This window comes from Ranitomeya imitator, chromosome 5 (assembly GCF_032444005.1).
Source record: "Ranitomeya imitator isolate aRanImi1 chromosome 5, aRanImi1.pri, whole genome shotgun sequence".
In the NCBI taxonomy this organism is placed as follows: domain Eukaryota; kingdom Metazoa; phylum Chordata; class Amphibia; order Anura; family Dendrobatidae; genus Ranitomeya; species Ranitomeya imitator.
In genome coordinates, this window is record NC_091286.1 from 174,456,253 (window position 1) to 174,480,741 (window position 24,489).

General features: G+C 47.2%; 1 protein-coding gene across 9 annotated transcripts in view; it reads right to left on the reverse strand.

Annotated features, from left to right (window-relative positions):
* ERMARD (ER membrane associated RNA degradation) overlaps positions 1-24,489 on the reverse strand; it is a 591,898-nt gene that overhangs the window by 562,330 nt on the left and 5,079 nt on the right. For 6 of the 9 annotated variants that reach the window (XM_069769331.1, XM_069769332.1, XM_069769336.1 and 3 more), the window contains exon 2: positions 23,651-23,687. The exons of the other annotated variants lie outside the window; for them this stretch is intronic. In XM_069769331.1, coding sequence (XP_069625432.1) covers positions 23,651-23,653 — 3 coding nt within the window. In that variant the 5' untranslated portion in view covers positions 23,654-23,687. The remainder of the gene's footprint in view (positions 1-23,650; positions 23,688-24,489) is intronic. 9 annotated transcript variants of the gene reach the window in all.

The window sequence follows — 24,489 nt, forward strand, 5'->3', positions numbered from 1 at the left end:
CAAAGACATCATCCTCGGAAACAGGCGAAGGAGAACAAAGGTTAGAAGAATGAAACTGATTAAAAACTACAGGTTTAAGGAGAGACACATGAAAAGAATTAGAAATACGCAGAGAGGCAGGCAACTTAAGTTTGTAAGAAGCGTCATTAATACGAGACAAAACTTCGAATGGACCGATATAGCGAGGACCCAGCTTATGTGAAGGGATTTTGAGACGGATAAATTTAGAAGAAACCCAAACCTTGTCCCCAGGATGGAATATAGGAGAATCAAGACGTCTTTTGTCCGCATGTCTCTTCATCCTAACTTGAGCCAACTCAAGGGCAGACTTGGTCTCCTGCCAGACCCTGGAGAACTCTCTAGACAGAAGATCAGCCGCTGGTACAGTAGAGACAGGAGGAACCGAAGAGGAAGACCAGGATGTTGACCGTAGACGATAAAAAATGGAGATTTGTTAGTGGCTTCGCTGGGATGGTTATTGTAAGAAAACTCAGCCCATGGCAGTAAGTCAGACCAATCATTCTGATGAGAATTGGAAAAATGACGGAGATAAGTTACCAAGGTCTGATTAGTACGTTCCACCTGGCCATTGGACTGTGGATGGTAGGCCGAAGAAAAATCAAGCGAAATGTTCATAGATTTGCAGAGGGATCTCCAGAAGCGGGCGGTGAATTGAACACCTCGGTCAGAAACAATATGTAAAGGAAGACCATGAAGACGAAAAATATGGTGAACAAAAATCTTTGCCAATTCGGGAGCAGAAGGTAAACCTGGGAGAGCGATGAAATGAGCCATCTTGGAGAAACGGTCCATGACCACGAAGATGACGGTGGAACCAGAAGAGTGAGGCAGATCAGTGATGAAATCCATAGATAAATGTTGCCACGGAGTGGAAGGTACTGGCAAAGGATGTAGAAGCCCAGAAGGTAGTTGCCTGGGAATCTTATTCTTGGCACAGGAAGGACAAGAGGTGACAAAACTTTGGACATCCTTAGACAACGTTGGCCACCAGTAAAAACGAGAGATCAAACGAAAGGTTTTTTTGAAACCAACATGTCCAGCCAGTTTGGAGGCGTGACCCCAAAGTAAGACACGTCTCCTGTTCCCTTCAGCGACAAAGGTCTTACCCGGAGGCAACGAAGTGAGAGAGACTGGAGCAACTGTGATGACTCTGGCAGGATCAATGATGTGTGCAGGCTCGTCCTCCAAATCCACCACCTGGAATGACGTAGACAGAGCGTCGGCTTTGGAGTTTTTATTTCCTGGCAAGAAACGAAGTTCGAAGTCAAACCTGGCGAAAAACAAGGCCCACCTGGCCTGCCGAGGATTAAGTCTTTGCGCAGAACGAATATACGCCAGATTCTTGTGATCGCTGTAGATTATAAAACGATGTAAAGCCCCTTCTAAGAGGTACCGCCACTCCTCTAATGCCAACTTGATTGCCAAAAGTTCTTTATCACCGATGGAATAATTTTTTTCTGAGGAGGAGAAGATCTTAGAGAAAAAAAACACAGGGCACAAGACGACCAGAAGAGGATTTCTGCGAGAGCACAGCTCCAGCTCCAATTGCAGAAGCATCTACTTCAAGGATGAAGGGTTTATTGGCCACTGGACGATGAAGAATAGGAGCTGAGGCAAAGGCTTGCTTGATGGACCGGAAAGCCGCTTCGGCCTCAGACGACCACAGATGAGGATTGGCACCTTTCCGAATCATGGAGGAGATTGGAGCTGAAAGAGAGGAAAAGTGAGGAATAAACTGCCGATAGTAGTTAGCAAATCCAAGAAATCGCTGAATTGCTTTCACTCCAAGAGGACGCGGCCAGTTGAGCACGGCAGAAACTTTTCCCGGATCCATACACAAACCAGCATCGGAAATGATGAAACCCAAGAAGGGTAGAGATGACTGTTCGAAGACACATTTTTCCAGTTTTGCGTACAGCCGATTCTCTCTCAAACGCTGAAGTACTTGCCGTACATCTCTTCTGTGAGTAGACAGATCTGGAGGGAACACAAGGATATCGTCCAAGTACACCACAACACAGGTGTAAAGTAGATCCCGAAAAACATCATTTACGAACTCCTGGGAGACTGCGGGTGCATTGCATAAACCGAATGGCATAACCAAATATTCATAATGACCATCTCTGGTATTAAACGCAGTCTTCCACTCGTCACCAGAACGGATACGGATCAAATTATAAGCTCCTCTGAGATCCAATGTGGTAAAGATTCGTGCGCCACGTAGACGATCAAAGAGTTCTGGTATGAGAGGAAGTGGGTACTTGTTTTTGATCGTGATGGTGTTGAGACCCCGGTAGTCTATACATGGGCGAAGAGAACCGTCCTTTTTAACGAAGAAGAACCCAGCTCCTGCAGGTGAGGAAGACTTTTGAATGAAGCCTCTGGCCAGATTCTCTTGAATATATTCGGACATGGCTTGAGTCTCGGTAGGAGACAATGGGTAAATACGACCCCTAGGTGGAGTAGAACCAGGAACAAGGTCTATCGGGCAGTCATAAGAGCGGTGCGGCGGCAAAATCTCCGCTTCCTTCTTGTTAAAGACGTCCGAGAAAGCGCAATAGGCTGGAGGAATTCCCACGGATTCCGAAGCAGACCGAGAGGAGGACGCAGGCTTGACGGGAAGCAGGCACCTGTTCAGACAAGACTGTCCCCACCGTAGAACATCTCCAGTACGCCAGTCCAGCATGGGTTCGTGATCTCTCAACCAAGGAAGACCCAAAAGGAAAGAATGAGACAAAGAAGGTAAAACATAAAAGGCCAGTTTCTCACGATGAAGAGCTCCAATCTGAAGTTCGACTTCCTCCGTAACCAAGTTGACGGTCTCCCGCAAAGGCTGACCATCGACGGAAGCTATTTGTCTAGGAGTCTCCAAGGGTCTAACAGGTATCCCAAGCCTGTTAACAACCTCGAGCTGAACAAAGTTCCCAGCCGCTCCTGAATCAACATAAGCCTCCAGAGAAAAGTGACGGGAACCTAAATGTAGAATAACAGACAAAACCAGAGGCGGAGAGGAATCATAACCACCTAGGAAGGCCTCTCTTACCTGTCCTAGGCGGATGCGTTTCCCGGCTTCTGAGGACAAGCGCGTAAGAGATGAGAGGCACTGCTGTTATGGCTGGCAATCAGGCAACACAGCGTGCAGTAATCAGCGCACATACAGAGATCTGGCAATAACCAAAAACAATAGGACGAGCTCTGAGACGTGGAATCTCTGTAGACTGCAGTACCTGATCTATCCTCACACAACTATAAGCAGCAGTGGATTGCGCCTATCACTACCTATGCAACTCGGCACTGCCTGAGGAGCTGACTAGCCTGAAGATAGAAATACAAGCCTGACTTACCTCAGAGAAATACCCCAAAGGAATAGGCAGCCCCCCACATATAATGACTGTTAGCAAGATGAAAAGACAAACGTAGGAATGAAATAGATTCAGCAAAGTGAGGCCCGATATTCTAGACAGAGCGAGGATAGCAAAGAGAACTATGCAGTCTACAAAAAACCCTAAAACGAAAACCACGCAAAGGGGCAAAAAGACCCACCGTGCCGAACTAACAGCACGGCGGTGCACCCCTTTGCTTCTCAGAGCTTCCAGCAAAAGTTAATAGCAAGCTGGACAGAAAAAACAGAAAACAAACTAGAAGCACTTATCTAGCAGAGCAGCAGGCCCAAAGAAAGATGCAGTAGCTCAGATCCAACACTGGAACATTGACAAGGAGCAAGGAAGACAGACTCAGGTGGAGCTAAATAGCAAGGCAGCCAACGAGCTCACCAAAACACCTGAGGGAGGAAGCCCAGAGACTGCAATACCACTTGTGACCACAGAAGTGAACTCAGCCACAGAATTCACAACACACTGCCGCAGTAAAAACAAAGACCTTGTGCGAGTCTCTCCTTGCGGCGTTGCTCAGAAGACTTACGGCGATCGACCTGCATGGGTTCAGGAGAAGATGAAGAAGCCACCGGGGCTGCTTGAGAAAAAGAAGTCCCTCGAGCAACAGTGGTCTGGCGAAGAGGTCTCCTCTCTCTGGCAAGCTCACGAGTGCACTCCTGAAAGCGCAGATCAATGTGTATGGCCAAGGAGATAAGATCATCCAAAGAGGTGGGAGTGTCCTGTCCCGCCAACTCATCCTTAATCCGTGAAGACAAACCACGCCAAAACGCTCCAACCAAAGCCTCATTATTCCACCCAAGGTCTGAGGACAGAGTCCGGAAACGGATGGCTTACTGGGCTACTGAGAGAGTACCCTGGTAAAGGTTAAAGAGGGACTCAGTGGTAGAGACCAGACGACCAGGTTCATCAAAAACCTTACGGAAGGTATCCAGGAACGGATTGAGTTGGGAGACCAAAGGATCATCACGCTCCCAGAGGGGATTAACCCATGCCAAAGTCTCACCCTCCAAATGGGATACTATAAAAGCAACCTTAGCTCGGTCGGTAGGATAAAGTAGCGGAGATAATTCAAAATGCAACTGGCATTGATTAAGAAAGCCGCAGCACGCTTTAGAATCCCCACCATACCGAGGAGGTCTAGCAAGTCGGGGCGAGGGTTGTGGTGCAGAGACAGGAGTGGAAACAGAGGCCACAATCTGGAGGGAGAGAAGCCGATCATTAATGGAGGCCATAAAATTCAAAATATGGGACCGAGTGTCCCGTTGTTGACCTAGCTCCTGCTGAAGGGCAACCAACTGCGGAGCAATACCAGGATCAGAAGGCTGTAAAGCCGCTAGGCGAGACTCCATATTCTTTAAAAATGACATGATCCTAGTCTGGTTTTCACGCAAAAAGAGTAACTCCTTTTGAGTGGCGGAGACTCCAGCGGGGTCAATGGCCTGATGTTACTGTGACGCTGTAAGAATCTGGCTGCACTCGGATGTCACCCGAGTGCAGTCCTATTAGAGCATGTAGATTCAAACAGTGAAAAACGGAGAGTGGACCCACTGGACCGTGATGACGAACCCCTCTCGGATGAGCTGACCAGGTGGACCGCCCCCTATACAGGGAGAGTTAGGGGCAGGTCCGTGAGGGACTATCGCCACGGAAGCTGGAGGGTCGACTGAGATCAGATGGGAACACAGCAGGCACAAAGGGAAAGAGGGAACAGAAAGGAACTACTGAGACAAGGGAGAAGATGGGAACGCTACAGAGGCACGGAGGCTGGCAGGACAATATGGAGACACCGAGGCTGACGGGAGCAAGGAAAAGATATAGGAGCCGGGCAGGTACCGCAGAGGAAAAGGAACTGAAGGAACAAGGCAGGAACACAGGAAACAGGTAGGCACTGCAGAGGGGGAGGAGACCCAAAGTCAGAGAGCTAGGAACGCACAGAGACCACAGGTGGCCAGAAGCACTTGTAAACACAAATGAACATCAGGCACAGAGAAGCAGCAGGAAGCAATTTACATAGCAGCATGGGAGCTACTTTCGGGTTACAGTCCTCCAGGATGACGGAGAGGACAGGAAAGAGCGCCAACAGAGGAATCAGATGTGCGCACGCGCAGAGCTGAATGCGACGCGCGCGCGCGCACCCGGCGAGCTGCAGTGGGGAGAGGCGGCGGCAGCAACGGCATGACAGTAACACATGGTGAACTGCATACTTCTATAACAAAATTTTGTCTTACGGGGTAAAAATACTAAACTTTGTAAAATATACACAAAAAAACAAAAGACAATGATTTTCAGTGGACCTTCTACTTACAGTGGAAATACTACCAAATTAATAATTTTTAGTATAAGGGTATGTGCACACGTTGCGGATTCTCTGTGGATCCGCAGCATTTTTTGAGGTGCAGAAACGCTGCAGATCCGCAATTGATTTACAGTACAATGTAAATCAATGAGAAAAAAAAACGCTGTGCACACTTTGCGGAAAATCCGCTGCGGAAACGCTGCGGTTTAAAAGAAGTAGCGTGTCACTTCTTTTTTGCGAATCTGCAGCGTTTTTGTGCCAGTTCCATTATAGAAAACCGCAGGGGTAAAAAACGCACAAAAAACGCTGCGGAACCGCACAAAAAAAGCGACAAATCCGCAGGTACGTTTTCTGCCAGGAGAGGCAGAATCCGCACCAGAAATTCCTAAGCCTAATCCGCAACGTGTGCACATAGCCTAAAGGGTTTTTAGGGCCTTACGATACTGATCAACTATCCTGTCGAGTGATATCTGGCAACTAAATCAGATGTTCCAAATTACATCTCTTTGAGGCACACGCAAATTTAAGTATTAAATACTCTTTACTTAGCCCCCATGTTATTGAAGTTTAGGACCAAAATAGACACATGGTATTGGCTTCCAATGTTACCAGCTGGAATAAGACACTTAATCAGGAAATGAACTACTGTATATACTCGAGTATAAGCCGACCCGAGTATAAGCCGACCCCCCTAATTTTGGCACAAAAAACAGGGAAAACTTAATGACTCAAGTATAAGCCTAGGGTGGAAACATGCAGCAGCTACTCGAAAATTTCAAAAATAAAAATAGATACCAATAAAAGTAAAATTAATTGAGACATCAGTAGGTTAAGTGTTTTTGAATATCCATATTGAATCAGGAGCCCCATATAATGCTCCATACAGTTTATGATGGGTCCCATAAGATGCTCCATATTAAAATATGCCCAATATAATGCTGCACAAATGCAGATTATGACCCCATAAGATGCTCCATAGACACATTTGCCCCGTATAATGCTCCACAAATGTGGATTATGGCCCCATAAGTCAGTGCAGAGAGACGGGACGCTGAGGAGCAGCGACGAGAAGGGGAGTATGTCATATTTTTTTTATTGCAGCAGCATTATATCTGGCACATTGTTATATGGAGCATCTATGGGGCCATAATGAACAGCATGGAGCATTATATGGGGCATATTTGTATATGGAGCATCTTATGGGGCCATAATGAACTGTATGGAGCATTATATGTGGCACATTGTTATATGGAGCATCTATGGGGCCATAATGAACTCTATGGAACATTATATGGGACTCCTGATTCAATATAGTTATTCAAAAACACATAACCTACTGATGTCTCAATTAATTTTACTTTTATTGGTATCTATTTTTATTTTTGAAATTTACCAGTAGCTGCTGCATTTCCAACCCTAGGCTTATACTCGAGTCATTAAGTTTTCCCAGTTTTTTGTGGCAAAATTAGGGGGGGTCGGCTTATACTCGGATCAGCTTATACTCAAGAATATACGGTATATTCACTCATCACTAATGTCCACGCATCCGTAATGATCCGACCTATAAAACTGTCCCACTAGTTAACCCCTTTAGTGAACACCATAAAAAAAAACAAGGCAAAAAACAATGCTAACCCAAGGAATAAAACTGCTTTATCAATTTTACCACAAGCGGAATATTTCTTGTACCGGAGATGTCAGTGTCCATGTTTGAAATACTTGCGGCACAAGTGTGGCATGCGTGTTCTGAATCAGTTCCACACGGACGGGCACCAGGGAAGAAGTGTTACAGTAAGCGTTGTTCCCTGGCGCCGAGTGCCTTTCGTCGGCAGAGCAGGGGAGAATGAGAGCAGTGTTCAACACCCGGCGCCGGAGAACAGCGCTTACTGTAACGCTTCTTCCCTGGCGCCAATGCGTGTCACATGGATGACATCCATGTGTGTTATGTATATTTACGTGTGCTGGATGTTTTGTGGACCGTGCTGACATTAAAAAATGGACATGTCAGCGTGCTTTGCCCACAGACACAAGGTCCATGGAAACACACTGATATGTGCACAGATCCCTTCACTTGAATAGGCAAATAGCGCGCCGTTCCTCCCGAGTCTCTCCGCATGGCTGCCCAATAGTATAAATTCTGTGACACACCCATGGTGTCAATATGATCACCGCACACCTAGATTAATTCATTGAGAGGTGTAGTTCGTATAATGGGATCACTTGTGGGGGGTTCTGCTGTTTTGGCAACTCATGGGCTCTCCCAGTGGGTCATGGCACCTGCAAACCATAACAGTAAAATCAGGCGCTCCCTCCTAAAGTAGATATGTGGGAAATCTGTGGGGAATATGTGGGGAATCTGTCACCTACTTTTTCGTATATGAGCTTCGGTCACCGCGAGGAGCCGCGACAGGAAGCAAGGAAGAGGACGTCATTGCATTAAGATTAGAGGCGCCAGACCGCAACGCACATTGGACCGGACCCCCCCGGGTGAGTATAAACTAACTTGTTTTCATATCTTTCAGGTTACATCGGGGGCTTATCTACAGCATTCATAAGCCCCTGATGGCGGTGACTAAAGCTTATATAAGAAAAAGTAGTTGACAGATTCCTCTTAACCCCTTCCCGACCTATGACGCACCGTATGCATCATGAAAACCTGTGCCAATCCGACCTGTGACGCAGCATATGCGTCATGGCCGGATTGGGCTCCTGCAGGCCGGGTGAAAGGGTTAACTGTAATTTCACCCGATCTGCAGGGACAGGGGGAGTGGTACTTTAGCCCGGGGGGTGGCTTCACCCCCCGTGGCTACGATCGCTCTGATTGGCTGTTGAAAGTGACGTTTCACTTTCACTTTCAATCAGAGCGATAGTAATATTTCACCAATGAAAATTGGTGAAATATTATATTATAATCCAGCCATGGCCGATGCTGCAATAGCATCAGCCATGGCTGGAGATCGCGATGTGCCCCCCCCCCACCGCCACCGATCACCTCCCCTCCGTCCTCTGTCCTGTCATTTCCTGTCCTCCGCTCCCCTCCGTCCTCCTGTTCGCTCCCCCCGCTGTCCGGTCCCCCTCCCCCCCACTGTCCGATCCCCCCCCCCCCCCGCATCATACTTACCGACCTCCCGTGTGCCTCCCGGTGTCCATCCGGCTGCTGCATGGGCGGGCGCTGCTGCATTGGAAAATGGCGGGCGCATGCGCAGTGCGCCCGAGGAATCTGCCGGCCGGCAGATTCGTTACAAGTACATTTTGATCGCTGTAATAGGTTCTATCACAGCGATCAAAATAAAAAAAATAATAAATAAACCCCCCTTTTATCACCCCCATAGGTAGGGACAAAAATAAAATAAAAAAATTTTTTTTTTCTTTGCCCCACTAGGGTTAGGGTTAGTTCACACTGCGTCTAAGCAGTCCGTTAGACGGACTACGTTACACCACGGCATAAACACGGTGTAACGTAGTCCGTTACGGCCGCCATTGACAGCAATGTCGGACACATCACTAGCGCACGCCCACAATGGGTGTACGCTAGGGAAGTGCAGTCATTGAGTGACGGACCCGGAGACGCGGGCTGCAGCGTTTCCGGGTCCGTCACTGCTAGCGCAGATAGAGCTAGCAGATGCTCTATCTGCGCTAGCGCGATGCAAACGTCGGCACTTGCGCTAGCAGCAGCCCATTAGCGTATGTGCTGAACGGGCTGCTGCTAGCGCAATGTGAACCTGGCCTTTGGGTTAGGGTTTGGGTTACGGCTAGAATTAGGGTTAGAACTAGGGTTAGGGTTAGAATTAGGCTTTGTGCACACGGTGCGGATTTGGCTGCGGATCTGCAGCAGATTTGGCTGCGGATCCGCAGCAGATTGGCCGCTGCGGATTCGTAGCAGTTTTCCATCAGGTTTACAGTACCATGTAAACCTATGGAAAACCAAATCCGCTGTGCGAAAACGCTGTGTTGTATTTTCCGCAGCATGTCAATTCTTTGTGCGGATTCTGCAGCGTTTTAGCTGTTCCTCAATAGGAATCCACAGGTGAAATCCGCATAAAAAACACTGGAAATCCGCGGTAAATCCGCAAGGAAACTGCAGTGCCTTTTACCTGCGGATTTTTCAAAAATGGTGCGGAAAAATCTCACACGAATCCGCAACGTGGGCACAAAGCCTTAGGGTTAGGGCTAGGGTTGGAAATAGGGTTAAGATTAGGCTGTCGTTAGGGTTATGGTTAGGGGTGTGTTGGGGTTAGGGTTGGGATTAGGGTTGTGGTTAGGGGTGTGTTGGGGTTAGGGTTGTGATTAGGGTTATGGCTAGAGTTGGGATTAGGGTTAGGAGTGTGTTGGGGTTAGTGTTGGAGTTAGAATTGAGGGGTTTCCACTGTTTAGGCACATCAGGGGTCTCCAAACGCAACATGGCGCCACCACTGATTCCAGTCAATCTTGCATTCAAAAAGTCAAATTGTGCTCCCTCCCTTCCGAGCCCCGACGTGCACCCAAACAGTGGTTTACCCCCACATATGGGGTACCAGCATACTCAGGACAAACTGGGCAACAATTATTGGGGTCCAATTTCTCCTGTTACCCTTGTGAAAATAAAAAATTGCTTGCTAAAACATAATTTTTGAGGAAAGAAAAATGATTTTTTATTTTCACAGCTCTGCGTTGTAAACTTCTGTGAAGCACTTGGGGGTTCAAAGTGCTCACCACATATCTAGATAAGTTCCCTGGGGGGTCTAGTTTCCAAAATGTGGTCACTTGTGGGGGGTTTCTACTGTTTAGGCACATCAGGGGCTCTGCAAACGCAACGTGACGCCCGCAAACCATTACATCAAAGTCTGCATTTCAAAAGTCACTACTTCCCTTCCGAGCCCCGACGTGTGCCCAAACAGTGGTTTACCCCCACATATTGGGTATCAGTGTACTCAGGAAAAACTCAGCAACAACTATTGGGGTCCAATTTCTCCTGTTACCCTTGTGAAAATAAAAAATTGCTTGCTAAAACATCATTTTTGAGAAAAGAAACATGATTTTTTATTTTCACGGCTGTGCGTTGTAAACATCTGTGAAGCACTTGGGGGTTCAAAGTGCTCACCACATATCTAGATAAGTTCCTTGGGGGGTCTAGTTTCCAAAGAGGGGTCACTTGTGGGGGGTTTCTTCTGTTTAGGCACATCAGGGGCTCTCCAACGTGACGCCCGCAGTCCATTCCATCAAAGTCTGCATTTCAAAAGTCACTACTTCCCTTCCAAGCCCTGACGAGTGCCCAAACAGTGGTTCCCCCGCCCCACATATGGGGTATCAGCGTACTCAGGACAAACTGGAGAACAACTTTTCGGGTCCAATTTCTCCTGTTACTCTTGTGAAAATAAAAAATTGTGGGCTAAAAAATTATTTTTGAGGAAAGAAAAATGATGTTTTATTTTCACGGCTCTGCGTTATAAACTTCTGTGAAGCACTTGAGGGTTTAAAGTGGTCACCACACATCTAGATTAGTTCCTTGGGAGGTCTAGTTTCCAAAATGGGGTCACATGTGGGGAAGCTTCAATGTTTAGGCACACAGGGGCTCTCCAAACGCGACATGGTGTCAGCAAACGATTGGAGCTAATTTTTCATTCAAAAAGTCAAATGGCGCTCCTTCCCTTCCGAGCCCTGCCGTGTGCACAAACAGTGGTTTGTGACCACATATGAGGTATCGATGTACTCAGGAGAAATTGCCCAACACATTTTAGGATCCATTTTATGCTGTTACCCATGTGAAAATGAAAAAATTGAGGCTAAAAAAATTTTTGTGAAAAAAATACGTACGCTACTCACCTGGTAGCAGTGTTTTTTCAGGAGCCCATGACAGCACAACGAGAGAGGGGATCCGCCCTTCAGGGACAGGAAACCTACAGACATAAAAGGGCGGCACCTCTCTCCCGCATCAGTTGGTTCCAGAGCATTAGAGGACCACCTTGGTTAGTAACACAGATGCAGCATACAATTAAGTACATTTTATTATGCAAGTGAACATGGAAATTTAAAGGAAAAAACCCGAAAAGGTGTTGAATCATCCAAGAAAAGAATAGGGTAGGGAATATAAGGGTGCTGTCATGGGCTCCTGAAAAAACACTGCTACCAGGTGAGTAGCGTACGTATTTATTCAGTCGCCATGACAGCACAACAAGAGACTTTCAGAGAAGTAAGGAAGATTAGGGGGGGATAATAGCCTCCAGCACCCTTCTCCCAAACGTAAAGGTACCGTCACACTAGACGATATCGCTAGCGATCCGTGACGTTGCAGCGTCCTCGCTAGCGATATCGTCCAGTGTGACAGGCAGCAGCGATCAGGCCCCTGCTGTGCTGTCGCTGGTCGGGGAAGAAAGTCCAGAACTTTATTTGGTCGCTGGACTCCCCGCAGACATCGCTGAATCGGCGTGTGTGACACCGATTCAGCGATGTCTTCACTGGTAACCAGGGTAAACATCGGGTAACTAAGCGCAGGGCCGCGCTTAGTAACCCGATGTTTACCCTGGTTACCATCCTAAAAGTAAAAAAAACAAACACTACATACTTACCTACAGCCGTCTGTCCTCCAGCGCTGTGCTCTGTTCTCCTCCTGTACTGGCTGTGATCGCCGGTCAGCCGGAAAGCAGAGCGGTGACGTCACCGCTCTGCTTTCCGGCCGCTGTGCTCACACAGACAGTACAGGAGGAGAGCAGAGCACAGCGCTGGAGGACAGACGGCTGTAGGTAAGTATGTAGTGGTTGTTTTTTTTACTTTTAGGATGGTAACCAGGGTAAACATCGGGTTACTAAGCGCGGCCCTGCGCTTAGTTACCCGATGTTTACCCTGGTTACCGGCATCGTTGGTTGCTGGAGAGCGGTCTGTGTGACAGCTCTCCAGCGACCAAACAGCGACGCTGCAGCGATCCGGATCGTTGTCGGTATCGCTGCAGCGTCGCTAAGTGTGACGGTACCTTAAGGTCCGAGGAACTACCCAGATCTAATCTGTAGTGTCTAAGAAAGGTAGAAGGAGAAGACCATGTGGCCGCCTTACATAGGTCTTCGATCGATACTTCTGATCTCTCTGCCCAGGAAGATGCTACGGCCCGCATGGAGTGTGCCTTTATACCATCTGGAACTTCTTTGCCACCTGCTGTATAAGCGAGAGAGATCGCCTCCCTGATCCATCTGGCTAGAGTGTTTTTAGATACTCTAAGACCCTTTCTCACCCCTTGATAGGCTACAAACAGAGAGTTATCTTTTTTCCAGGCATCTGAAACTGAAATATATCTAACGAGGCATCTTTTTATATCTAAGGAATGAAATTTACATTCTTTATCATTAGCAGGGTTGGAGCAAAATGAGGGTAGGACTACCTCCTGTACCCTGTGGAATTTTGACGCCACTTTTGGAAGATAGAGGGGATCGGGTTTCAAGATTACTCTATCCTCCCTGAACTGCATGTATGGTGGATGTCTGGAAAGTGCCTGCAGATCACTAACCCTTCTAGCAGATGTGAGTGCAACCAAGAGGGCTGTTTTGATTGAAAGGATTTTTACAGGGATGGTATCAATAGGCTCGAATGGGGCCTGCGTTAAGGCTGAGAGTACAAGATTTAGGTCCCATGGAACTAACTTTTGTTTAATGATTGGTCTGGACCTAGTGACTGCTTTGAAAAATCTAGATATCCAGTGATTGCTGGCTAAGTTAAGATTGTATAGTGCCCCCAGAGCCGACACTTGAACTCTGAAAGTGCTTGTGGCCAAGCCCATCTCTAGACCCTTTTGTAAAAATTCAAGAATCTGGCTTATACATGGTTTCTGGTCAATGTGAGCCCCTGAACATGATAGAAATTTTCTCCACACTCTAACATAGATGTTCGTTGTAGAGGGTTTCCTACTTTTAAGGAGTGTATTTATTAAATTCTGAGAGAATCCCTTCCCCCTCAGTAAAGACCTCTCAAATTCCACGCCGCTAGATGTAAGTTGGCTACTCGTGGATGGAGGATTGGCCCTTGGGAGAGCAGATCTGGCAATTCTGGAAGAATCCATGGTTGGCAGACAGACATCTTCCTCAGCCAAGGAAACCATGACCTCTTGGGCCAGAATGGGGCTATCAAGATAACCTGGGCCCTGTCCTCCCGAATCTTCCTCAGAACTAATGGAATTAGGTTTAGAGGGGGAAAGGCATATGCGAGACTGAAGTGCCATGATATCAGAAGAGCGTCCACAGCATATGGGTTGTCTCTTGGATTTAGGGAGCAGAATTGGTGTAATTTTTTGTTCCCACGGTTGGCAAAAAGGTCTATCTCTGGACAACCCCATATCTGAATGATCTGATTGAAGATGGCTGGATTTAGCGACCACTCTCCCTGTTTGAGTTTGTTGCGGCTTAGATAGTCGGCTTTGGTATTGATACTTCCTCTTATATGAAGAGCCGTCAGAGAGAGAAGATGTTCTTCGGCCACCTGAAAAATATGATTTGCGACCTTCATCAATGAACTGGATCGTGTACCTCCTTGACGATTAATGTAGGCCACGGTTACCCGATTGTCCGATAACAGCCTGACGTGTCGACCCTGTAGGGGTACAAGGAACTTTTTTAAGGCGTGTTTTACAGCCAACAGCTCTTTCAGATTGGAGGATGAGTCCTGCTCAGACTGAGACCATAGCCCCTGAACCCAATCCTCCCCTAAGTGAGCCCCCCATCACTTAGGGCTAGCATCCGTAGTCAATACTCTAGATACATGATTTATCCAAGGGACCCCCCTATGTAGGTTTGAAGTGCGAGTCCACCAAACAAGGGAATGTGTAGTTTCCGCAGAAAGTGAAAATTTACTATCGAGGTGAGCCCCTAGACGACAGGAATTGTGTAAAACGTCCCATTGTAGTGTCCTTGTCCGAACTTCTGACTCCAGCGCCAACTGCTCTGTAGAGGAGGAACGAACAGGTGTCAACATAAACTTGTCCCGAGGAATATGGTGGAAATCGAACTTTAGGCCCTTTTCCATAATGCCTAGAATCCATGGACTGCTCGTGATCCGTACCCAGGCCGGGTAGAAGGCCGAAAGCCTACCCCCCACCTGGTCCGCCAGTCATTGTGGTTTCTTAAAATCTCATGATTTTAAACATAAATGATTAAACATAAATCCTTTACCCCTCTTTCTGTTGCTGTCGTATCTGGTAGATTCCCTGTTAGAATCTCTATATGGCCTTCTGCGGTTAGACCATCCTCTATTGTAGTCCCGTCTGTAAAAGGGTCTTCCTAGGAAAGGGAAGCGTTTTTTATTATCCCCTGCTTTTTCCAATAACTCATCTAGGACCGGTCCGAATAAGTGAGCTCCTTCACAGGGAATGCTACATAACTTTGTTCTGGCCTGTAAGTCCCCTGGCCAGCATTTTATCCATAGCGCTCTCTGGGCTGCGTTAGATAACGCTGAGGACCTGGCGGCCAACCTGACTGAGTCTGCTGATGCGTCCGAAAGGAAAGCTGCAGCATCCTGGATTATAGGCATAGAGGATAATATTTCAGTTCTGGGGACCTTATCCCTGTGCTGATCTTCGAGGTGACCTAACCATACCATCAAGGACCGAGCTGTACAGGTGGCTGCTATAGCCGGTCTCAAGGATCCAGCCGAAGTCTCCCAGGCTCCTTTAAGGAAGATATCAGCTTTCCTATCTAATGGGTCCTTTAGGTTCCCCAAGTCGTCAAAGGGGAGAGCTGTTTTCTTGCACGCTTTGGCGACTGCCGCATCCAGCTTCGGAACTTTATCCCATGAGGATGAAGCCTCCTCCTCAAAGGGATATCTTCTTTTAAATGCAGGTGGAAGTGACCCCTTAATTTCAGGTTTCTTCCATTCTTTTGAAATTAGCGATTTAATCTTGTCAACCACTGGAAAGGCTCTTCGGGATTTCCGCTCAATACCCTTGAACATAACATCTTGAATGGAGCATTCCGACTGGGTGTCCTCTATCCCCATTGTACTGTTAACTGCTTTAACCAGATGGTTAACCCTATCCAGGGACAAACAGGCCCGACTAGACTCCAGATCCTCAGAGGAGGAGGAAGACGGGAGGGACCCAGAGCTCAGCTCACCCGAGTCCGAAATCACATCAGATAAAGGGGATGACCTTTTAACTTCCGTTACCCGAGACCTGGATTTTACAGAACTTCTGACTTCTTGTCTAACCATCTCTCTTATTGTAGAGGTCAGATCAGGAGCCTCTTCCTCTAGCAACTGTTGTATACATGTTTTGCACAACTTTTTTAAATGCCCATCCGGAAGCGGCTCTGCGCATTCGGCATACTGCCTATGTTTGGCCTTAAACTTTTCCTCCCTTAGTAAGGAGAGAGGGAATATAAGGGGAACAAACAATCACTAAGTGAACTTTCACGAAGATCACTTACCCCGCCAGTAAGGAGTGGTACCGTAGATGGGGGGGGGGTCCTTCGTAACCGGCAATTCCTTACGGCTTGAGGACTTTGGTCTTGATATCTGAGCCTCTTTAGCTCCACCAGCGCGGCTACTGCCACTAGACCGACGCTGGGAGCTCCTTCGAGGCTTCTCTGACTGCTGAAGCTGCTGCTGCTGCTGGCTGCTCTGAGTTCCTTCTGGCGACTCCATTATGGAATGAAACAGGAACACCAGCAGCCCATGTGTGCAGCATTAAATAAGGCCCCCAGGGTACCACCCCCGGATGGGGGTCAGCAGGGAACTCCAGGTGCCGATTACCGTCCGATGGGGACCGCCACCGCTCCGTGCTGCGCCGCCACTGCCCGACGGGAGACCGTCGGACCATCCCTCTAGCTGGGCGCCGCCATTGGCCGGAAACGGCGCTACTGCGCATGCCCGGCCACGTCATCCGGCCGCGCCGCTCGCCGCGTCATCCGGACACGCCCCTTCCGGGTGCAGCAGCGGCACCAAGCAGACACGCGGACCAGGCCGGCAGCAGACACCCCTCCGGACCGACACCGACCCCCGCAAGGCACAGACGGACTCCCGAGGACCCGGCAGACCGCACCTTCAGCAGGTACATCCTTACTGCGGACACCACAGAAACCAGCCTATATGTCTGAGGCTGCTTCCTCCTGCTGCCACCTACACAAACAGTCCCCCTGCCGTGTGGTGCTTCCTGCCCCCTGATCAGGCCGAGGTAGGGGACCCCCGCTACCTGCATCGGCCTGCCAGGAGTGGGGACTTCTTCATATCTTCGACCTTCTTCACAGGCCTGTCTGAAGAGGTTCCGCTGTCAGGGACAGGAAACCAACTGATGCGGGAGAGAGGTGCCGCCCTTTTATGTCTGTAGGTTTCCTGTCCCTGAAGGGCGGATCCCCTCTCTCGTTGTGCTGTCATGGCGACTGAATAAAAGTACTTTTTCATTTTTACGGATCAATTTGTGAAGCACCTGGGGGTTCAAAGTGCTCACTATGCATCTAGATAAGATCCTTGGGGGGTCTAGTTTCCAAAATGGGGTCGCTTGTGGGGGAGCTCCAATGTTTAGGCACACAGGGGCTCTCCAAACGCGACATGGTGTCCGCTAAAGATTGGAGCCAATTTTTAATTGAAAAAGTCAAATGGCGCTCCTTCCCTTCCGAGCCCTGTCGTGCGCCCAAACAGTGGTTCCCCCCCACATATGGGGTATCGGTGTACTCAGGACAAATTGTACAATAACTTTTGGTGTCCAGTTTCTCTTTTTACCCTTGGGAAAATAAAAAAATTGTTGCTAAAACATCATTTTTGTGACTAAAAAGTTAAATGTTCATTTTTTCCTTCCATGTTGCTTCTGCTGCTGTGAAGCACCTGAAGGGTTAATAAACTTCTTGAATGTGGTTTTGAGCACCTTGAGGGGTGCATTTTTTAGAATGGTGTCACTTTTGGGTATTTTCAGCCATATAGACCCCTCAAACTGACTTCAAATGTGAGGTGGTCCCTAAAAAAAATGGTTTTGTAAATTTTGCTGTAAAAATGAGAAATCGCTGGTCAAATTTTAACCCTTATAACTTCCTAGCAAAAAAGAATTTTGGTTCCAAAATTGTGCTGATGTAAAGTAGACATGTGGGTAATGTTACTTATTAACTATTTTGTGTCACATAACTCTCTCGTTTAACAGAATAAAAATTCAAAGTTTGAAAATTGCAAAATTTTCAAAATTTTAGCCAAATTTCCATTTTTTTCACAAATAAACGCAAAAATTATCGACCTAAATTTACCACTAGAATGAAGCCCAATATGTCACGACAAAACAATCTCAGAACCGCTAGGATTCATTGAAACGTTCCTGAGTTATTACCTCATAAAGGGACACTGGTCAGAATTACAAAAAACGGCCAGGTCTTTAACCCCTTTACCCCCAAGGGTGGTTTGCACGTTAATGACCGGGCCAATTTTTACAATTCTGACCACTGTCCCTTTATGAGGTTATAACTCTGGAACGCTTCAACGGATCCCAGTGATTCTGACATTGTTTTCTCGTGACATATTGTACTTCATGATAATGGTAAAAATTCTTTGATAGTACCTGCGTTTATTTGTGAAAAAAACAGAAATTTGGCGAGAATTATGAAAATTTCGCAATTTTCCAACTTTGAATTTTTATGCAATTAAATCACAGAGATATGTCACACAAAATACTTAATAAGTAACATTTCTCACGTCTACTTTACATCAGTACAATTTTGGAACCAAAATTTTTTTTTGTTAGGGAGTTATAAGGGTTAAAAGTTGACCAGCAATTTCTCATTTTTACAACATCATTTTTTTTTAGAGACCGCATCTCATTTGAAGTCATTTTGAGGGGTCTATATGATAGAAAATACCCAAGTGTGACAACATTCTAAAAACTGCACCCCTCATGGTGCTCAAAACCATATTCAAGAAGTTTATTAACCCTTCTGGTGCTTCACAGGAACTTTTGGAATGTTTAAATAAAAATGAACATTTAACTTTTTTTCACAAAAAATTTACTTCAGCTCCAATTTGTTTTATTTTACCAAGGGTAACAGGAGAAAATGGACCCCAAAAGTTGTTGTACAATTTGTCCTGAGTACACCGATACCCCATATGTTGGGGTAAACTACTGTTTGGGCGCATGGGAGAGCTCGGAAGGGAAGGAGCGCCGTTTGACTTTTCAATGCAAAATTGACAGGAATTGAGATGGGACGCCATGTTGCGTTTGGAGAGCCACTGATGTGCCTAAACATTGAAACCCCCCACAAGTGACACCATTTTGGAAAGTAGACCCCCTAAGGAACTTATCTAGATGTGTTTTGAGCGCTTTGACCCACCAAGGGCTTCACAGAAGTTTATAATGCAGAACCGTAAAAATAAAAAAATCATATTTCTTCACAAAAATTATCTTTTCGCCCCCAATGTTTTATTTTCCCAAGGGTAAGTGTTGTGAATTCTGTGGCAGAGCTCCCTCCTGTGGTCACAAGTGGTACTTCGGCTGATTCTCTCTGTGAGCTTCCGTTGGTGGAGGAGAGTGGTACTGCGGCTTCTGAGTTTCCTTCCTCAGGTGATGTGGTGAAGTCGTTAGGTGCTTCTCTATTTAACTCCACCTAGTGCTTTGATCCTGGCCTCCAGTCAATGTTCTAGTATTGGACCTGTTTCCTCCTGGATCGTTCCTGTGGCCTGCTGCTCTGCATAGCCAAGTTCCGCTTTGCTATTTTGTTTACTGTTTTTTTCTGTCCAGCTTGTCTATTTGTTTTTTCTTGCTTGCTGGAAGCTCTGGGACGCAGAGGGTGTACCACCGTGCCGTTAGTTCGGTACGGAGGGTCTTTTTGCCCCCTTTGCGTGGTTGTTTGTAGGGTTTTGTGTTGACCGCAAAGTTACCTTTCCTATCCTCGCTCTGTTTAGTAAGTCGGGCCTCACTTTGCTAAATCTATTTCATCTCTACGTTTGTCTTTTCATCTTAACTCACAGTCATTATATGTGGGGGCTGCCTTTTCCTTTGGGGTATTTCTCTGAGGCAAGGTAGGCTTATTTTCTATCTTCAGGCTAGCTAGTTTCTCAGGCTGTGCCGAGTTGCATAGGGAGAGTTAGGCGCAATCCACGGCGGCCTCTAGTGTGGTAGGAGAGGATTAGGGATTGCGGTCAGCAGAGTTCCCACGTCTCAGAGCTTGTTCTATGTTTTTGGGTTATTGTCAGATCACTGTATGTGCTCTGACTTCTATGTCCATTGTGGTACTGAATTACCTCATCATAACAGGTAAGAGAAGAAATTGGACCCCAAAAGTTGTTGTACAATTTGTCCTGAGTGCGATTATACACAATATGTGGGGGGAACCACCGTTTGGGCGCATGGGAGGGCTCGGAAGGGAAGGAGTGCCATTTGGAATGCAGACTTAGATGGAATAGTCTGCAGGCGTCACATTGCGTTTGCAGAGCCCCTAATGTACCTAAACAGTAGAAACCCCCCACAAGTGACCCCATATTGGAAACTAGACCCCCCCAGGGAACTCATCTAGATGTGTTGTGAGAACTTTGAACCCCCAAGTGTTTCACTACAGTTTATAACGCAGAGCCGTGAAAATAAAAAAAATCCTTTTTTTTCCCACAAAAATTATTTTTTAGCCCCCAATTTTGTATTTTCCCAAGGGTAACAGGAGAAATTGGACCCCAAAAGTTGTTGTCCTATTTGTCCTGAGTACGCTGATACCCCATATGTTGGGGTAAACCCCTGTTTGGGCACACGGGAGAGCTCGGAAGGGAAGGAGCACTGTTTTACAGTGGAAACCCCACAATTATAACTGAAACCCTAATCCAAACACACCCCTAACCCTAATTCCAACGGTAACCCTAACCACACCTCTAACCCTGACACACCCCTAACCCTAATCCCAACCCTATTCCCAACTGTAAATGTAATCTAAACCCCAACCCTAACTTTAGCCCCAACCCTAACTGTAGCCCTAACTCTAACCCTAGCCCTAATGGGAAAATGGAAATAAATACATTTTTTTAATTTTTCCCTAACTAAGGGGGTGATGAAGGGGGGTTTGATTTACTTTTATAGCGAGTTTTTTAGCGGATTTTTATGATTGGCAGCCGTCACACACTGAAAGACGCTTTTTATTGCAAAAAATATTTTTTGCGTTACCACATTTTGAGAGCTATAATTTTTCCATATTTTGGTCCACAGAGTCATGTGAGGTCTTGTTCTTGCGGGACGAGATTTTTTGATCGCTTTTTATTCCGATTTTTGTGAGGAAGAATGACCAAAAACCAGCTATTCATGAATTTCTTTTGGGGGAGGCGTTTATACCGTTCCGCGTTTGGTAAAATTGATAAAGCAGTTTTATTCTTCCGGTCAGTACGATTACAGAGACACCTCATTTATATAATTTTTTTATGTTTTGGCGCTTTTATACGATAAAAACTATTTTACAGAAAAAAATAATTATTTTTGCATCGTTTTATTCTCAGGACTATAACTTTTTAATTTTTTTTGCTGATGATGCTGTATGGCGGCTCGTTTTTTGCGGGACAAGATGACGTTTTCAGCGGTACCATGGTTATTTATATCTGTCTTTTTGATCGCGTGTTATTCCACTTTTTGGTCGGCGGTATGTTTTTTGCCTCTTTTTTTTTCTTACGGTGTTTACTGAAGGGGTTAACTAGTGGGCCAGTTTTATAGGTCGGGTCGTTACGGACGCGGCGATACTAAATATGTGTACTTTTATTGTTTTTTCTTTTATTTAGATGAAGAAATGTATTTATGGGAATAATATATATTTTTTTTTTTTTACACATTTGGAAAAATTTGTGTGTACTTTTTTATTTTGTTTATTTTGTCCCAGGGGGAACATCACAGATCGATGATCTGACAGTTTGCACAGCACTCTGTCAGATCACCGATCTGACTTACAGCACTGCAGGCTTCACAGTGCCTGCTCTGAGCAGGCTCTGTGAAGCCACCTCCCTCCCTGCAGGACCCGGATCCGCGGCCATCTTGGATCAAGGGCTGGAGCAGGCAGGGAGGGAGGTAAGACCCTCGCAGCAACGCGATCACATCGCGTTGCTGCGGGGGGCTCAGGGAAGCCCGCAGGGAGCCCCCTCCCTGCGCGATGCTTTCCTGTAAAGCCGGCACATCGCGATCAACTTTGATCGCGGTGTGCCGGGGGTTAATGTGCCAGGGGCGGTCCGTGACCGCTCCTGGCACATAGTGCCGGATGTCAGCTGCGATAGGCAGCTGACACCTGGCCGCGATCGGCGGCGCTCCCAATCTTGCCTTGCGCAGGCGTGTACTATGGAGGACAGAGAATGAACTTCAATCCCATATTGCAGCCAGCATGCAGCCAGCGGGTAAGGAAAGGATGAATCAAACACCCGAAAACCCCGCCCCTATGGATAAAGATTGTTCCCTCCAAATTCAGGTGACAGTGTCTCTTTAAGGTCAAAATAGGCTGGGTCATGAAGGGGTTGTCCAGTTAACCCCCCAATGTATCCCCCCGGGGCCCCTAATTAATTTTCTGAATACTGTGAGGGAGTGACACCTGTTACAGCTAGGGGGCGCTGTATGTGCTCTGCAGAATGTGCATGGAAGCTTAGTGAGGCCATGAGGCCGAACTACAGACACAGTTGTGGCTGTAACTAGAATGATGAAGCAGCGACTGATTAAAAAGCCCTGTAGTAGTGGGGGAGGTGTGTCAGTGTGTTCTTGGAAGCAGACAGGGCAGTTGTCTGCAGAGCTCTCTCTGTGTGGAGCAACACTGAGGCTAAAGGAACCAGAGAGACTGACACCCTGCGTCTTGGGCTGTATTATGTGTACCCGGCTGCACTCCAGAGGATAAAGAGTGCAGTGCGCTGAGTGAGTAGAGACTTGTTACCGGCGTGCGGTCATCCAGGGAAACTGGACAGAGGGAAGTTCGGCCTGTGTTTTGACTGCATCATATAGCCATGCATTATTAATGGACTGTATGAAGAAGCTGTGTACTATATTGACTGTGTGAAGTAACACAATAAAAGAACGTTTTGTTTGAGCTTGGGTCACAGCCGTTTCACTGTATATGGTCCTGCCGCTGCATCACAATACCTTCTGTTGCCGTTTTCGCCTGTGAACGGCGCTATGGCGGCAGCTGAGTCCGGGTCACATGACCCCCAGGCTGCAGCCGCCGCTAATTTCCGCCGACGTCACGTCAATTTCCAGACTCTGGAAATTGAAGCGACGTCAGCAGCAGGCGTGACCCAGCCTCACAATCAGCAGTCACTCAAGAGTGACTGGGCTGTGGGCAGGGCTGGGGGCTGCCTGCGGGGCTGTGCTGGGGCGGGCGGGGCTGTGCTGGGGCGGGCAGAGCTGGGGTCAGCTGGCCAGCCGCGCTCATGTGCTGAGAATGGATGTGCGGCCAGTGCAGTGGTGGTGGCGGCGGCCCGTGCGGTGTTGGTGGATGTGCGGTTGTGGTGGCGGCCCATGCGGTGTTGGTGGATGTGCGGCCGATGCGGTGGTGGTGGCGGCCCGTGCAGTGTTGGTGTTGGCGGCAGGTGCAGGTGCCAATGATGGGACAGTAGTAGTCCCATCATCCGGCTAATGTGTTGAATGCAAGAAAAAAAAAAACACATATATAGTACATACATACAACATACAGAACATGCACCATGCGACAACATGTGGCATGCACTATGCGACGGCATGCACCATGCTACATGCACCATGCGGCGACATGCACCATGCGGTGACATGCACCCTGCGACAACATGCACCATGCTGTGGCATGCACCATACGACTGCATGCAACGACATGCAACATGCGGCGACATGCACCATGTGACGGCATACCCCATGCAACGACATGCGACATGCACCGACATGTACCATGCAACAACATGCACCATGTAACATGTGACATCATGTGACATGTGACAACATGCAACAACATGCGGCATGCAATATACGACATGCAACATGCCACATACAGTACATACATACAACATATAGACATACAGTACATATAACAGAGTACATACTCACCATCACTTGTCACTTTGATGCCCAAAGCCAGTGTCACCTGTAAAAAATATTAAAATAATAAACAAACACTATACTCCCTGATCCGCAGATATCCAATTAAAACGAGTGTCCCACGACAATCTCCAGTGGAGAGCAGCAGCATCAGCTGATGCGACCCCTCTCCAGGGGCTCCAGGAATACAATGATGAAAGGTATCCTTCCACAATGTATTCCCCACAATGTATTCCTACGCCCCTGTGAGAAAATAGTCCCTAGTCTCACTTTTGGCATTGATGTATGAGAAATTTTCCCACGCAGCAATAGCCATAAAGTGAGACTTTGTCCTAAGGTAACCTCTCAGTGATGCACTGCAGGAGCCATTGTCTCCTGTCAGTGTGTCACTGAGGGTCCTATAGAGCAGTGACATCACCCAATGTCACTGTTCTATAGAGATCGTCGTGGGACACTCGTTATTAATTGGACTACGGCGGACAGGTAGTATACAGTTTATTTTACGTTTTTTGCAGGCGCTGAAGTATGGTAAGTATGGTTAAATGAAGAATATTAAAATACTTTTTTCCTAATGTGTTTTATTAAAAAATTAACTAATAATGGAAAGGAGTCTTATTGACGCCTCTCCGTTATTAACCCGGCTTAATGTCACCTTACAATAGCAAGGTGACATTAACCCCTTATTACCCCATATCCCACCGCTACACGGGAGTGGGAAGAGAGGGGCAGATGCGCCATTTCTGGGGCGGCTGCGGACTGGTATTTGTAGCCGGGGGGGGGGGGGCAATATCCATGGCCCCTCTCTAGGCTATGAATATCAGCCCGCAGCTGTCTGCATATCTTTTCTG